The sequence below is a fragment of the Eschrichtius robustus genome, chromosome 16 (assembly GCF_028021215.1).
Source record: "Eschrichtius robustus isolate mEscRob2 chromosome 16, mEscRob2.pri, whole genome shotgun sequence".
NCBI classification, from domain to species: domain Eukaryota; kingdom Metazoa; phylum Chordata; class Mammalia; order Artiodactyla; family Eschrichtiidae; genus Eschrichtius; species Eschrichtius robustus.
The window spans coordinates 91,181,778-91,197,473 of record NC_090839.1 but is presented as its reverse complement, the minus strand read 5'-3'; the positions used below and the strand labels follow the sequence as shown (position 1 = coordinate 91,197,473).

The 15,696-nt window shown below is 45.4% G+C and overlaps 1 protein-coding gene across 1 annotated transcript in view; it reads right to left on the bottom strand.

The window, feature by feature from the left end:
- GNA12 (G protein subunit alpha 12) overlaps positions 1 to 14,775 on the bottom strand; it is a 117,201-nt gene extending 102,426 nt beyond the window's left edge. Inside the window, exon 1 of the mRNA XM_068565516.1 lies at positions 14,386 to 14,775. Within this exon, the coding sequence (XP_068421617.1) occupies positions 14,386 to 14,697 (312 nt within the window). The 5' untranslated portion in view covers positions 14,698 to 14,775. The remainder of the gene's footprint in view (positions 1 to 14,385) is intronic.
- Between the last annotated feature and the right edge of the window lie 921 nt (positions 14,776 to 15,696).

The following is a 15,696-nucleotide window of genomic DNA, read 5'->3' as shown; positions in this document are numbered from 1 at the left end:
GCACAGGGTTGGCCCTTGCAGCCGGCCCTCTGCTGGGGCAGACCTCTCCAGGCCCCAGGTCTGCTTCTCTCCAAACTGAAAGCTCTCAGTACAAATGTTCAGGATTCTGCTGACTCACCTTCTTTCCTCGATGTTACTTTCAGGAGCAGCAGCTGAGGTTGAGACGCACGACACAGCCCTAGAATCCTCTCTTTTTGTCCCTGGATGCAGTGTTTTTGAGGTGTTAGGTTGGACCATATAATACTGCCGTTTTAGTAAGTCAACGAGGGTCAAATATCAGAATTTTATACAGTTCATGTGTATAAACTACAGGTGTAATCATGTTCTTTTTCCTTCCTTGATTACTTCTGCTGAATTTTTCTATATTCATACGTAAGATTATTTTTTAAATGCACACATGGCTGTGTATGTATGCAGCTATACCACTAGGGAATGGGAGAAGAGTCTCTGATCCTGCCTCACTCTAACATATTCCCCCAGACGGAGCTTTGAGAAAGGAGATCAAGGCAATCCTCTGCTTGAAACGCCGCAATCCACCTCCTGCTGCCGCCAGGATCACCTCGGCCTGGAAGGCCCTGCCAGGTCTCACCCGGGTTCCCTCTCCCGCCTCCCCACCCATCATTTCCACAGAGCTTTTTTCATTCCTTCCAGTTTCTTTCTGGCCTTCCTGCCTCAGGGCGTTTGCTCCTGCTTCCTCTGTGTGAATTCTTTCCTTCCAGCTCGCCACAGGGCTGTGCCTTTTCTTCCTTCAGGATTCTGGATGCGCGCAGCTGCGAGTTACAGAACACCCCACTGAGAGATGCATGGGCTGTAAGGACACGGCACGGGGCTGACGGCAGCTCTACCCACAGGGGTGAGGAATTCTCCGTCTTGTCCTTTGCTGTATCACAGTGCCTGAGGACTCTGCTGAATAAACTAATTCACTCAAGGAGGGTGAATTAATTCACGTAGAAGGAGGCTCTGTATTTTGTGCTGCTCCATAGAACACTGTGTCAAATGGGTCCAAGCGTGTCAGAGTCTCCAAAACATCTCCACGTCAAGGAAGCTCCTTCAGTGAGGTGACTGCCCCGACATGGGAGAAGTGGGAGGTTAGAAACCCAGCAACTCCTAGGCTTGCAGGCGCTAACATCTCACATAAGCCAGAAAGCACAGCGAGCTTCTACTTTCCGTGAGGAAATAGAAAGTGATGGTGTCCTTCGGGTGCAACTACATTTATTCCTAAAATAATGATCACCTTGCTATTTCCTCTCGTGGCAGAAAAAGAGCCAAACGGATACGTCAACAAGGGAGTTCCAGCCCAGTGGGTGCCCCAGGCAAGCTCGTACTCACAAGTCTCGATCTTCCTCTTCCGCTCCCAAGTCTAGAGTCAACGTGGAGATCAAAACAGGAGTCAGATAGATAGATGGAGATCAAAATACTGGCTTTCCTATTAATAAAAGCCAGATGGGAGAGTTTGGCTTTCGATCTGCAGCCAAGTAGGTCTGCTCCCTGGCACAGCTGGACCAACACAGGCAGGGCCACGCCTACAGCTTAGGGCTGAGAACCGGCCCCTGTGGGCAGGCGGCAGGAGCCCAAGCCCACTCCTCCCCGCTTCCTGCAGAGGGGGCAGAGGGATGGCGAGAGAGGCAAAAATACAACTGCATCTGGAAAATGAAAATCCCTCCCGTCAGAGTAAAAAAACCCCAACGAGCCTACTGAGCGGGTCCAATGAGATAACAGAGAAGGTGCTTTAAACACAAACACAGAAGCTCCCCACACCAAGGAAAGGTATCACTCCTTCTGGGCAGAGACGGTGCCCAGCACATAAACACACGCTTAAGGATTTGTTGACACGGCTTCCTGAGATGATTACTTTTAATGAGACATCTGCTTTAACCAGTCTGTTCTGGTAGTTCTGGCTTGTCTGTTTAAAAACACAGTCCCATTACTTTATAGCTGTATCAGATATGTACTGATAGGAAGGGAATAGCTTCTATTCCTCTGTTCTGATCGGCTCATCTCGGGAGTCCCCGCCCCCTGCCCCCTGCCCCCCGCCTTGTGTTCCCCGTCACTGCACACTTCTAACAGAGCTTTCAGCCTCCATCTACCTAATCGAGTCATCAGACTCCTGGGGAAAACACTTCCTTTCCCCAGACTAAAACTAAAATTATAGAACTTCATTTCCTTGGAAAAAACGAAAAAACAAAAACCAAAAAATCCCAACACTTTAAGTGGCCACAAAAAGTATAAATAATTTTGGGGTCATCTCCTGTGTGCCAACAATTGTAGATGGAGAACTGATGTCAGCGGAAAACACAGATTAAAAATCCTGCTGACACTGTTACAAAAATTCCAAAAACAAACCTCTGAAGCAGCTGTTCCCTTTCACCTGTAAGGGAAACCAGCAGTAAGGTGAGACTTTAAATAATTACTTCCTTTCCTTTCTCGGTAAATGTCAAGTCTTTTGCTTGTAACACTGAGTATCTTGTCTTACAGAGATGCACAAAGATTTACCTTGAAAACGAATGCAATCTGCATCACAGGGTGTGCTGTCAGTGACCGTGGAGCTTGCTACGAGCTTCTCTGAGGTCTAAGTCAGTGATGTGGCCCCAGGATATTTACTGTCACACTAGTGCAGATGAATCTCATCATACAACCTGTATTGGGTTGTATGAATACAACGTGGTGGCCTCCTTCAGCTAGGCTAGGGCTCCCCGGTCCTGCCAGTGACTTAACCAGGGATGTCCCCTTTCCTGCCCTGCCCTCCCCTGTGTTTCCCACCCCCACTGAGGCCAACCAGGCAGAGAAGCACCGTGAAAGGAGGACTCGCCATCATGCACACAGCACAACACAAAGGGCTTGGCCCGGAATGATGGGTGCAGGTTTCCCGTGGCCCTAACCTCTACCCTGGCCTTCCCTGGATATGGCAGGGAACCTCCATATGACTGCCCCAGAAGGCACTCAAGGCCTCGGTGGAATCCACACCACGCACAATCACCAGAACACTCCACCAAGGTAATGACAGTATTAACACAGCACAGGACAAATTCTCTGAGTCTGAGCATTCCCTTGGTTTAGAGCTTCTGCTCAAGTTTACACAGTCACTTGACTACCTAAGGCCTAGATGCGCTGGCTAACACCAGTGAATGTTCATTAAGGCCAGTCTGCTGCTGAGTCTAACAGGGCCATTTGACAAAGTTGGTGCCGTGGCTTGCAGACTGGACAGTAAAATGGATGCCCAGGTTCAGAGAGAAGTGCCATCTATTCAATACGTGGCCTGTGCAGGGATCAGGAACATTTTCCTCCCCTCGGCATCCAGAACAAGGGCAGCGCTGCTCTCCCACTACCTTCTATCCTCTTGCAAATACTCTCAAGAGTAACAACTGTTCCTTTTCTGTCCTCTGGATGCTGCACCGCCAAAGCACAAGTGCCAAATGATTCAGTTCACCATACCAAGGCAGAAGCGACGGCTTCTCTACCCGACACACTAACGCAGGATGCGAACTATGTCTTCCATTCCATAAACCACATACCTGGACCTACCTGAACATTTATCCTAATGGGAGATAAGTATCTTCATGCACGAAAGAATCATGCAAAAAGGTGACTATCACATGGTCAGCAACTATTCTTCGTATCTTGTTCACTCTAAGAGGGCAATGCATTGCAACTAAGAAGCCGCTCTGTCCAGCCCACCTGACAGAAGATGCAAAGAGGACTCTACTGTTTTTGTTTAACTACAAACTATAGTAGTTGTAACATGAAGTAAACCCGCCTGTCTTTACGGGACGGCATTGCCCTTCAGGTAATGTAAGTTAAGCATTAGGTCCATTACACAACATTAGCTTCTTTGGTTTGAAGATCACCCTATAGTTAGATCTGTAGGTAAGACTTCAGTTTAAATCTTCAGTTCCATTTAAAACCGATAAGATCCACGTCCCCACTCTCAACTATGTAACAACAACAAATAATTATGAGCTGCCAACAGAACACTATCTGGCATCAAGCACAGCTATATCCCAAACCCCACGTGACAGATGACTAAAGGTCCAATACTGCTCCCTGAAAAATAGATTTGGTTAAAATAATCAACATGTCAACCTGAAAGCTGGAGGGGAAAACCAACTGCCCATGTGCTCTGAATCCCCAACAATGGCCAGAGGGCAGTCTCTGGATTATTTTAACCAAAGGAAAAAGATGTTGTTTTTGTTTTTTGGCATTACTGAAGGACCAACCACCTGTGTCCACATGTAAAAGTAAACTTGCTTACTTAAATGCAATTTGCCAAAACAGCAATAAAAACCCAACTGTTCTTCCAGACCCAGAAGCACATTTGTGCTCCTGCTCTCACGCAAGCCCACCGTAGCATCAAGCCCAGAGTGCCGCTTCGGAACCCAAGAAACAAAGATTCTGCAGGTCAGGAGTTTCAAAGTGCTTAAAAATTCCAGACAGCGGTGGAGGCTTCTTCTAAGTCTTCTTCGCCTTAGCAAAAAGGTAAATATAATACAGCAAACAATTCTAAAAAAATAATAATACTAAAAGATTTTTTAAAACCTCACATAATCTTGGTTTTCTATAACAAAAGTTCTTAAACTGCAGCCCACAGAGCACATGTAGGCCCACTCTTGGGATTCAGCGTGTTCAGGGAGCTCCTTGAAACTCTGTGCACACACACGGATTTCATAGGAAGAAGGTCCAGTTTTCAGCCACAGACATCGTGACCACAGGTCCCTAGCAAGCCGTCTCATTACAAGTCCTTGGCACTAGAAAGTTCTGTCTCCCTCCTACATTCATTCTTTAATACCTCTACTTACTAGAACTCTGTCTTAACTGATAGACAAACGTAGGGCACTGAGATGGTCTCAGCTGTGCGTTCTTCTCCACCTGCTGGACTCCAGCAGGGCCCTCGCAGGCCAGCTCACATCACGCCTCCTTGGCAGGCTTTCCTGGGGACCTCAGCCAGAGACCTTCCCTACTCGCCACTGGGCCACCTCCCCGCCTCTGCACTGGCGTCGAGTCTGGTTACACTCAGACTCAGCACTAGTTACAAGAGCAACTGTCTCCCCAGCTAGTCAGAGCGCCTGCAGGGTAGGGACTGGGCAGGACTTGCCATTAAATATCCCTCTCCCCACCAGCACTGAGCACAAATCCTTGGACACATGGTCCAAACATTTTGTTGAACTGAATTCTTTTGTTTCAGTGCCAACAAAAGACCACTAGTTCTAATAATTTAATTACTCACAAGGTTTTAAAATCATCAATACGTATACATACAAGGAAGGTGTGCCTTTGTGTGGTTAAATGACGCACCCATGCGATTCTGCATTCAATTTCCAGTCCACGTCACAAAGGACCTTCACACAGCTAACATTTTACTCACCTCTAACTGGATGTAAAAATCGGTTAATTAAAAACCGTTCTTGAAATTACAGATGAGGGAGTGGAAAGCACGGTGAGATAAAGTCAAGCTGGTTTAAAGCCTTCCACACATGTACTGAGGCACTTGCTAGCACCAGAGGCGTTATTAAATAATTTCTGAAGCACCAAATACATGAACATTTGGGACAGCCCACTTGGGAAGTGACAGACTAGCATCTTTAAGATTATAAAAATATGGAAGCAACCTAAATGTCCATCGACAGATGAATGGATAAAGAAATGTGGCACATATATACAATGGAATATTACTTAGCCATAAAAAGAAACGAAATTGAGTTATTTGTAGTGAGGTGGATGGACCTAGAGACTGTCATGCAGAGTGAAGTAAGTCAGAAAGAGAAAAACAAATACCGTATGCTAACACACATATATGGACTCTTAAAAAAAAAAAAAAAAAACGGTTCTAAAGAACCTAGGGGCAGGACAGGAATAAAGATGCAGACGTAGAGAATGGACTTGAGGACATGGGGAGGGGGAAGGGTAAGCTGGGATGAAGTGGGAGAGTGGCATGGACATATATACACTACCAAATGTAAAACAGATAGCTAGTGGGAAGCAGCCGCATAGCACAGGGAGATCAGCTCCACGCTTTGTGACCACCTAGAGGGGTGGGATAGGGAGGGTGGGAGGGAGACGCAAGAGGGAGGGGATATGGGGATACATGTATACACATAGCTGATTCACTTTGTTATACAGCAGCAACTAACACACCATTGTAAAGCAATTATACTCCAATAAAGATGTTAAGAAAAAAATTATTATAAAAATAAAAAGAAAGATTAGGAAGTCTTATGGATAATATTCACAGGAAGTCAAAGCAACTAGTAGATTCAAATAATCCATCACAGGGAGTAGAGTGAGGCAATGAAGTTAAAGAAACAATGTGTTCAAACTCAGGCACAACTGTGATCACGAAGGAAAAGCCCTGAACCTGGAATCAAGGACCAGGAATATGAAGACGTCTGGTCCGGTTCTGCCAAGACAGAGTAGCTCCATTCCTCCCAGGCCCTCCCCATTACAAATGAAAAGGCTCTAGAAACAACACAACAAAACAAGCATAGGAAAGGGGGTGGGAAGAAGGCGGCAGGCTGCCTGGGACCCGGGACTTGAGGAAAGACGCGGCAGTGAGTCCCCCAGGTGTCCTGACTGTCCCTACCTGCCCAGGACAGGGTGCTGCCAGTGCCTCCAAGCTGGAAAAGCCAAAAGGCAGATGGAAAGAGCTCCAAGAGCAGCTTGTCTCCCCAGCCAAAGGGCCAGGAAAAGGGTGGTCTTACAACAGAACACGTTTTTGACAACACCCACCCTAGTCCAGCCAAAAACCAACAGAAAAACTGCAGAATCGTCCTCTGAGGTTTCAGTGGGGTTGAAAGGGAAGCTGACCTTCCACATCCCCTTCCTGTGCCTCAGAACCAGGCATGTTCCAAGTGGCCCACCACGTCGTGCTGGCAGTGGGGCCACACAGGGATCTCACCTCCCATCCCTGCCTAGACACACAGGAAGTGCTCCCAATCCCCAACCAGGGCAGTGTTGGGGGAGGGGGAGCTGAGCCTCCACCCCACCCAGTCCCAGAGGGTAGAAGGTGGGGGGGACTGGGCCGATTGCCACTGCTGCCCCCTCGCCTTCCCTGGTGGCAGCCAGGCCTAGGGAGAGCCGGAGCTAGAACCCCACTCCACAAGAAACAGAGTCTCAGGGACCCAGAGGTCAGGAACAAGAGCTAGATGCCTATTGACAGAGTCCCAGAAGGAAGGGAGAAAAAGAGCGGGACTGAAAAAGTATGTGAAGAAATAATGGCAGAAAATATCCCAATTTTGGCAAAAGACATAAATATACAGATTTAAGAAGCTGAGCAAACCCCAAATACAATAAGCTGAAAGAAACCTATGTCCAGACAAATTATAATTAAACTTCAGGAAACCAATGACAAAGGAAAAATCTTAAAATCAGGCAGAGAGACATGACAAGCTTACAGAGGAACAGCAATTTGAATGATTTGATTTCTCGTCTGAAATCAGAGGTCAGAAGAAGGTGGCACATTTTTCAAGGACTAAAAGAAAATAAGTGTCAGCTGTGAGTCCAATCGCTAGCTAAGACATCCTTCAAGATTAAAGGTGAAATAAAGACATTCTTGGACAAGGAAAGCTGAGAGAATTTGTTGCAGGCAAATCCATGCTTAAAGACTGGCTAAAGGAAATTCTCCAAAGAGAAAGGAGAGAGTAACAGGAGAAGGCTAGAACTTCAGCAAGGAAAGGACACAGTCAGAATAGGTAAAAACAGGCATAAATATAACAAATTCTATTTCTCGTGCATTTCTTAAATCATATTTGATGACTGAAGTAAAACCATCCAATGTGGTGCTCAAAGTATAAGAAATACTTAAAGACACTGATATTTTAAAAGTGGGGCGGTTAAGGACTTCCCTGGTGGTGCGGTGGTTAAGAATCCACCTGCCAATGCAGGGGACGTGGGTTCCAGCCCTGGTCCGGGAAGATCCCACATGCCGCGGAGCAACTAAGCCCGTGAGCCACAGCTACTGAAGCCCTCGTGCCTAGAGTCTGTGCTCCGCAACAAGAGAAGCCACCACAATGAGAAGCCCGCACACCGCAACGAAGAGTAGGCCCCACTTGCCACGACTAGAGAAAGCCCGCGCGCAGCAACGAAGACCCAACACAGCCAAAAATAAATAAATAAATAAATAAATAAATATTTTAAAAAAGGTGGGGAGGGTAAAGGGATCTAAATGGAAATAAAGTTCCCACACTTCACTTAAAGTTGTAAAACACAGTTTCCAGTAGACTGGGATAAATTGCATATGTATATGGTAAACTTAGAGCAACTACCAAGAAAATGATACAAAGCTTTGATTGATATGCTACTCAAAAAACCAATCAATCAAGATGTTTAAATAACCTGCAGGAAGGATAGAAACAGAAAAAACAAAAACAAAAATATAAAATAATAAAATAGGAGACTTGTGCCCTAACATGTTAATAATTACCTTACCTTAAATGTAAATCATCTGAATATACAAATTAACAGATCAGCAGAGTAGATAAGAAAATATGATATAACAATATGCTGTCTATAAGAAACTCATTTCAAAACAACAATGTGGGTAGGTTAAAAGGATGGAAACATATACCATGAAAGCATTCATAAAAAAAAAAAAAAAAAGAGTGGCTATGTTAAAAGAGCTGATAAATTAGACTTCAGAGCAAAGAAAATTACTAGAGACCAAAAGGGACATTACGTAATGACAAAAAGACCAACCCATCAGGAGGACTAATAATCCTAAATGTTTACGTACCACACAACAGAGTCTCAAAATACATGAAGCAAAACCCAATAGAACTAAAGGAGAAATGGACAATTATAGTTGGAGACCTCAACTCCTCACTCAGCAACTGACAGAACTACTAAAAAGAAAATCAGCAAGGATACAGAACTCAACACCACCATCAAGCAACTGATCAAATCAACACATGCAGAAAACAACACCAAACAACAGAATACACATTTTTTTTCAAGTACCCATGGAACATTCACCAACATAGGCCCACAGAACATACACCAAGATAGACCATATTCTGAGTCATAAAACAAACCTCAAAAAATTTAAAAGAACTGAAGTCATACAAAGTATGTTCTCTGACCATAATGGAGTCAAAGAAATCAAGAACAGAAAGATAACAGGAAAATCTCTCAACTCTTGGAAACTGTAACACACTTCTAAACAATCTATGGGCCAAAGAAGCTATCTCAAAAGAAAGAAAAATACATACAAAACTGAATAAAAATTAAAATGCCACATATCAAAATATGTGACTACAGCTAAAGCAGTGCTGAGGGGGAAATTTATAGCACTTAAAATGTTTACATTAGAAAAGAGGAGAGGTCTCAAGTAAATAATCTAAGTCTCTACCTCAAGAAATTAAAAAAAAAAAGAGCAAAATAAAATCAGAGCAAGGAAAAAAATAATAAAAAGCAGAAATAAATGAAACTGAAAACAGAAGAAAAATCAATGACATAAAAAGCTAGTTTTCAGGGGGAAAAAAATCAGTAAAAGTGATAAGCCTCTAAAAGACTGAGAAAAATAGAAAGAGAAGACACAAATCACCAACATCAGGAAAGAAACATAAGATATGACTATTCTCACCTCTCTTAATACTGGAAGTTCTAGCCACTGCAGTAAGGCAAAAAAAAGAAATAAAGGCATACCTAACTTTAGGGAAAGAAGAAACAAGTGTCCCTATTTGCAGATAACACGATGATCTACATAGAAAATCCCGAAAAATCTATAGGAAAGCTCTTAGAACCATTAAGTGTATTTGGCAAGGTCACAGGACACATGATTGACACAAAAATCAATCCTACTGCTATACAGTAACAATGAGCATGTGGAAACTTAAAAGCACAGTATCACTTACAACTGCTCTAAAGAAAATGTAGGGGCTTCCCTGGTAGCGCAGTTGTTGAGAATCTGCCTGCCAATGCAGGGGTCACGGGTTCGAGCCCTGCTCTGGGAAGATCCCACATGCCGCGGAGCAACTAGGCCCGTGAGCCACAATTACTGAGCCTGCGCGTCTGGAGCCTGTGCTCCGCAACAAGAGAGGCCGAGATAATGAGAGGCCCGCACACCGCGATGAAGAGTGGCCCCCACTTGCCACAACTAGAGAAAGCCCTCGCACAGAAATGAAGACCCAACACAGCCATAAATAAATAAATAAATAAAGGTTAAAAAAAATGCAGAATCTCAGGCCCAGTCCCAAACCAACTGATTCAGATTCCGCTTTAAAAAAAAAAAAAAAAAAAAAGAAAATGTAATACTTAAGTATAAATGTAACAAAACATGTACAGGATCTGTATGTTGATAAGTGCAAAATGTTGATGAAAGAAATCAAAGACGACCTAAATAAATGAGGACATACCATGTTCATGAATTGGAAGACTCAACATAGGAGAGATGTCAATTCTCCCCAAACTGATCTATGGTTTAATGCAAATGCTATCAAAATCACAGCAAGTTTTTCTTTTTTAATATAGACATAAGAAAGCTTATTCTAAAATTTACAATGGCAAGGCACAGACCCTAGAATAGCTAAAACAATCTTGAAAAAGAAAAATGAAGTGGGAGAAATCACTTTGATATTAAGCCTACTATATAGCGATAGCAATCAACATCGTGTGATACTGGCAGAAGAGGGGATAGATCAGTGGAATAGAATGGAAAACCCAGAAATAGATCCACACAAATATGCCCACTTGATTTTTGACAAAGATGCAAAAGCAATTCAAAGGAGGAGGGATAGTCTTTTCAATAGATAATCCTGGAACAACTGGACATCCATAGAGAAAAAAACAAAAAAATCTCCACCTAAACCTCACACCTTATACAAAAATTAACCCAAAATGGATCAGGGGCTTAAAAGTAAAATGTACACCTATAAAATTTTTTTAAAAATAGGAGAAAATCTTTGGGATCTAGGGTTAGGTAAAGAGTTCTTAGACTTGACACCAAAAGCATGATCCATAAAGGGAAAAACTGATAAATTGGACCTCATCAAAATTAAGAACTTTTGCTCTGCGAAAGACCCTGTTAAAAAGGACGAAAAGACAAGCTACAGGTTGGGAGAAAATATTTGCAAAACACGTATTTCACAAAGGAGTGGTACCCAGAATACATAAAGAACATTCAAAACTCAACAATAAAGAAACAAGGAACCTAATTACAAAATGGCTAAAAAGTATGAAGAGACATTTCATCAAAGAGAATATACAGATGGCAAATGAGCACAGGAAAGTATCATTAGCCATAGGGAAATGCAAATTAAAATGGCAGTAACACAGCACTTACACACCTATCGGAAATGGCTGAAATAAAAAAGAGTGACAACACCAAATGCTAGCAAGGATGCAGAGAAACTGGATCGCTCACTCGTACACTGCTGGTGGGAACGTAAAATAGTGCAGCCACTTCAGAAACGGTTTGGCAGTTTCTCATAAAACTAAACATGCAACTGCCACACAGCTGAGCAACTGCACTCTTGGGCATTTATCCCAGATACATGAAAATTTATGTACTTACAAAAAGCACGTACACAAATGTTCATAGAAGATTTATTCATAATAGGCAGAAACTGGAAACAACCCAGATGTCCTTCAACAGGCGAATGGCTAAACGGTGTACGGTGGTAAATCCTTACCGTGGACACTACTCAGAAATCAAAAGGCAGGAACTATTGATTGTGAACACACACAGTAACTGGGGTGTATCTCTAGGGAATCATGCTGAGTGATACAAGCCAATTCCAAAAGGTCACCATCTTGCAAGACTCCATTTATATCATATTCATGAAATGACGAAATTATAGAATTGGAAAATAGATCAGTCACTGCCAGGTCGGGGGAGGGCGAAGGGTGGCAGTGGCTATAAAAGGCAACGTGAGGAATACTTGCTGTGATGGGAACGTTCTGTGTCTTCACTTTCTCAACGTCGGTATCTTGGTTGTGATATTGAACTAGTTTTACAAGATCTCACCATTGTGGGGAACTGGTTAAAGGGTACATAGGAGCTCTCTATTATTTATTAAAACTGCATGGGACTCTACAATTCTCTCAGTATTAAAAGTTTAATTTAAAAAAAAGATCAGGTTTGGTTCCCAGCTGTGTCACCTACGAATTAGGTAACTGACCTTACGCAGATTTCAAACTCTCTGTTTTCAATTTCCCCACTGGCTAAATGCAACAATACCACTTGAAGCGTTAGGAAAATTAAAGGCCATATATGAAAAGGCCTGGCACATAGCTAGTGCTTTAAAAATAGCCTGTTAACACGAACTCTATTTGTAGACACAAATATTATTCTGAAGAGTTACTATTCAAATATCTGCTACTAGAGCCACTACAAAGCAATTTATTTAAAAAGTCTCTTCCCAAAGTGATCTGCCCAAATAAAAATGAGGGGAGAGGTAATTATTGGTTTTACAGTGAAAGATGAATTGCTAACTACTCATTGAAATGGTCAAAACAGACAAAGTGAGCTTAATATGGAATTACAATTATTAAAAAAGAAAAAAAGTTGACAAGGAAAATAGGATACTGATTAACAAATCTTGTTTCTTGCTGGTAAGGAAGTTAGTAAAAGTTAGTGTCTATATGTACTGGGAAAAGCTGAGACTGAGTTTTCTAAAAATGCACTTAATACACTGATTTAGATTTAAGATTCTGTTTCTAAGTATTTTCTCTGCCTCCCGAGTTGAAAGAAACTGCGAGTCAATCAGCCACATCTTATAACCTGCTTGGTTCAGAGGTCCAGAAAAGCCGCAAAAATAAAATCCAGCTCTGTGACAGAGAAAGACAATCAAATGAACTTTACCCCAGAAGATGAGGGGAATTTTAAACACACAGTTAATCCCTTGGATCATACTGGGCACCTAGCCTTTAAAGTTTATGAAGTATTGGGCCAGAGCTCTGACTCACAGAGAGGCTTTTGAAAGAGGTGAAAAGGAAACGGGTGTTTTATCATTCAAATTATTCTCTTCCCGGCAGGACCCTAAAAGAGCTATTTCTATCAAAACGAAATGCTTTACTAACAAATACATCAAGTGAGAATACTGGTGCGAGATTCCTGATGCAGGCCTGCAAGTCTGGAGCCCAGGGTTCCAGGTCCCAGCGGGGAGCCACTTCGTCCCCAAGGCCCAGAGCTTCCTCATGGGTGAAGTGAAAGACATGTGCCCATGGGTTGGTTCTACAGCCCTTTGCTAAATTTGGAGTCCCTCAGGCACCACAAAATCTCGTCTCCAGAGAGGATTCTGGTATGACAAGCTTCCCTCCACCTCTGTTTTGAGACAACTTTCCTCATACCTATAATTTGGTTTCCCCAAAATGGGCCATGGAGAGGGCAGGTGAAGGGGAAAGGAAAGGGTAGAAGTAAGAAACCATAAGAAAGAAAAAAAAAAAAAGGAAATGACCCTATTCTAGGTACAGGAGAGGCTCTATTTTCCCCTCCTCATCAGGGTTCTCCAGAATTCCTTTCTTTGGGGCCCCTCTACTACAGGTTCACACCGTACACAGAAACTAGAACCCAAACTTGGTCAGCTCTACGCTTTTTTTCCCACAAACAAGTAGCAAATGATAAAAATGGAGCAAGGGACAGAAGGAGCACCTGGGGATTATTAAACACCACCTGAGAGATATATTACAAATTGCAATGCAAAGATTTAATTTATATCCTAACGCAAACAAAACAGTTATGTGACAATGGAGGAAATCTGAACCGGGCTGGGTATTTGACCATGTTAAGGAGTTATTAAATCTTCAGGGTTGATAAGGCATCATTTTAAAAAACATAACCACCGTAACGCTTATCTGTGAGCTCTGTAAACAAACATTTTCCAGTGAATCTATACAGTGTCTGGGGTTTGCTTCAAAATCACAGGGGCAGAGGTACAGGTGAAACAAGACGGGCGCTGAATCCATCACTGCTGAAGTTGTGGAGAGGGGCCTGGGTACTTACTGTTCCTTCTATTTTCTCTACTCTGTATATGTTGGGAATTTTCCTAATAACCAGTTTAAAAGGAGAGACGTGCGGCCGGTTTCCTCTCCAGTCTACACCGCTCTTCTGAACCTACTGGGAGGGCAGGGCAAGGACGGCACCCTGAATCCAGGAGGGGCCCTCCCCACTGCTAAAACCCCCGCGCCTCCAAAGCCCCAGAAGATGTCCGGCTTTCCCGCTACCTCAGTCCCCAGATCCCCGAGAAGAGCAGAGGCGAAGGCCACCAGGCCGACGGGGAGACAGGGTGCGCGTCCTTGGCCGGCTCCCCCAAAGCTAGGGGCACGGGGCCGCTGCGGCCAGACCAGGGGCAGACAAAGGCGTGGGCCGCGGTGCCGGCCGGGGCGCAGGGGTCCGCGGGGCCGCACCTGCGCGCACCTGGGCGCAGGTGTGCGGGCGGGGACGCGGGGAGAGCGCACCTTAAGGATGTTGTCGAAGATGGTGTCGCGGAACTCGAGCAGCGCCTTCTGGTCGAACTCGCGGCCGTGGATGATGCGCATCTGCTTGAGGAAGGTGGACTTGCCGCTCTCGCCCGCGCCCAGCAGCAGGATCTTGACGAGGCGCCGCACGGCGCGCCGCTCGCGGGCCAGCCCCGCGTCGATGTCCCGGCTGCGCCGCCGCGCCTCGCGCTCCGCGTCGCGGGCCCCGCCGCCGCCCGCCCTGCGCTCGCGGGCCCCGCCGGCCTCGGCCGGCAGCAGGCAGCGGCTGAGGGTCCGCACCACGCCGGACATGGCCGCTCAGGCCATGGACCCCGCGGCGGGCGAGGCGGCAGCCGGCCGCTCCCTCAGGCCGCGTCCGCCGCCGCCGCCGCCCCGAGGCCCGCTCTTGCCCGCCGCTCGGCCCGGCGGAGGGGCGGGGCGACGCGGCCCGAGGCCCGGGGATTGGGCCGGCTGCCGTCCGTCCGGGCGGTCGCGCCCTCCGATTGGGCCATGCTACGCCGAAAGGCGGGCATCTCTCCGGCCCTGGGGGCGGGGTCGGCGCCGAAAGAGGAGGGACCTTTGGGGTGGGGGCGCTTCTCATTGGGCGCCCGGGCCGAGGTTCTTTCTTTCAGAATGAAAGGGAGGCGGAGTCTTCGAGGAGGCGGAGCGGCAGTTCGTCATGACCAATTATAACTGTTCTGGGGTCACGTCAATCGCGAAGAACGGGCTTAGGATTGGGGGTGTCGCGAAACGGGGCGGTACCAGAAGTGCCAGGTGTACAGAAAGAGTCTCTCTGGGTTCCCAGATTGGGGCAACCTGTGAGACCCAGAGGCTCGCGGAGTGGACTCGGCGTTGCCCGAAAGCTGGGAAATGTCGATAAGAGGTCCAGCTGGTCGTCTTAGGTTTAGAGAGAAAGCTGTTCTTTCCAGAAACACTGGAGGGGGATGGGCCAAACATTGCAAACAGATGCATCCTTTAAGAGTGGCGTGGGCCTCTGGGCGGCTTTTCTCACAGCTGGCTGATCATCAAAATCACCAGGAGCCCCTCCCACCCCAAACCCACCCCGCCAAAGGCTCCTGTAGCACGGATCTGAGATGGAATCTCCTCTCGACAGGTTACTAGTTACATAACCTTCTTAGGCAGCTACCCCCACCTCCCCCCCCCCCCATTTTTAGCTTAAATTTCTTCCTCTATAAAATAGGGGCCATAATAGCAACTACCTCAGATGGTTGTGAAGATGTAAACTGAGAACATGAACTTGTAAAACACTTAGCACCATGCCTAGACCCAAGCAAGTTCTTGATAAGTGTT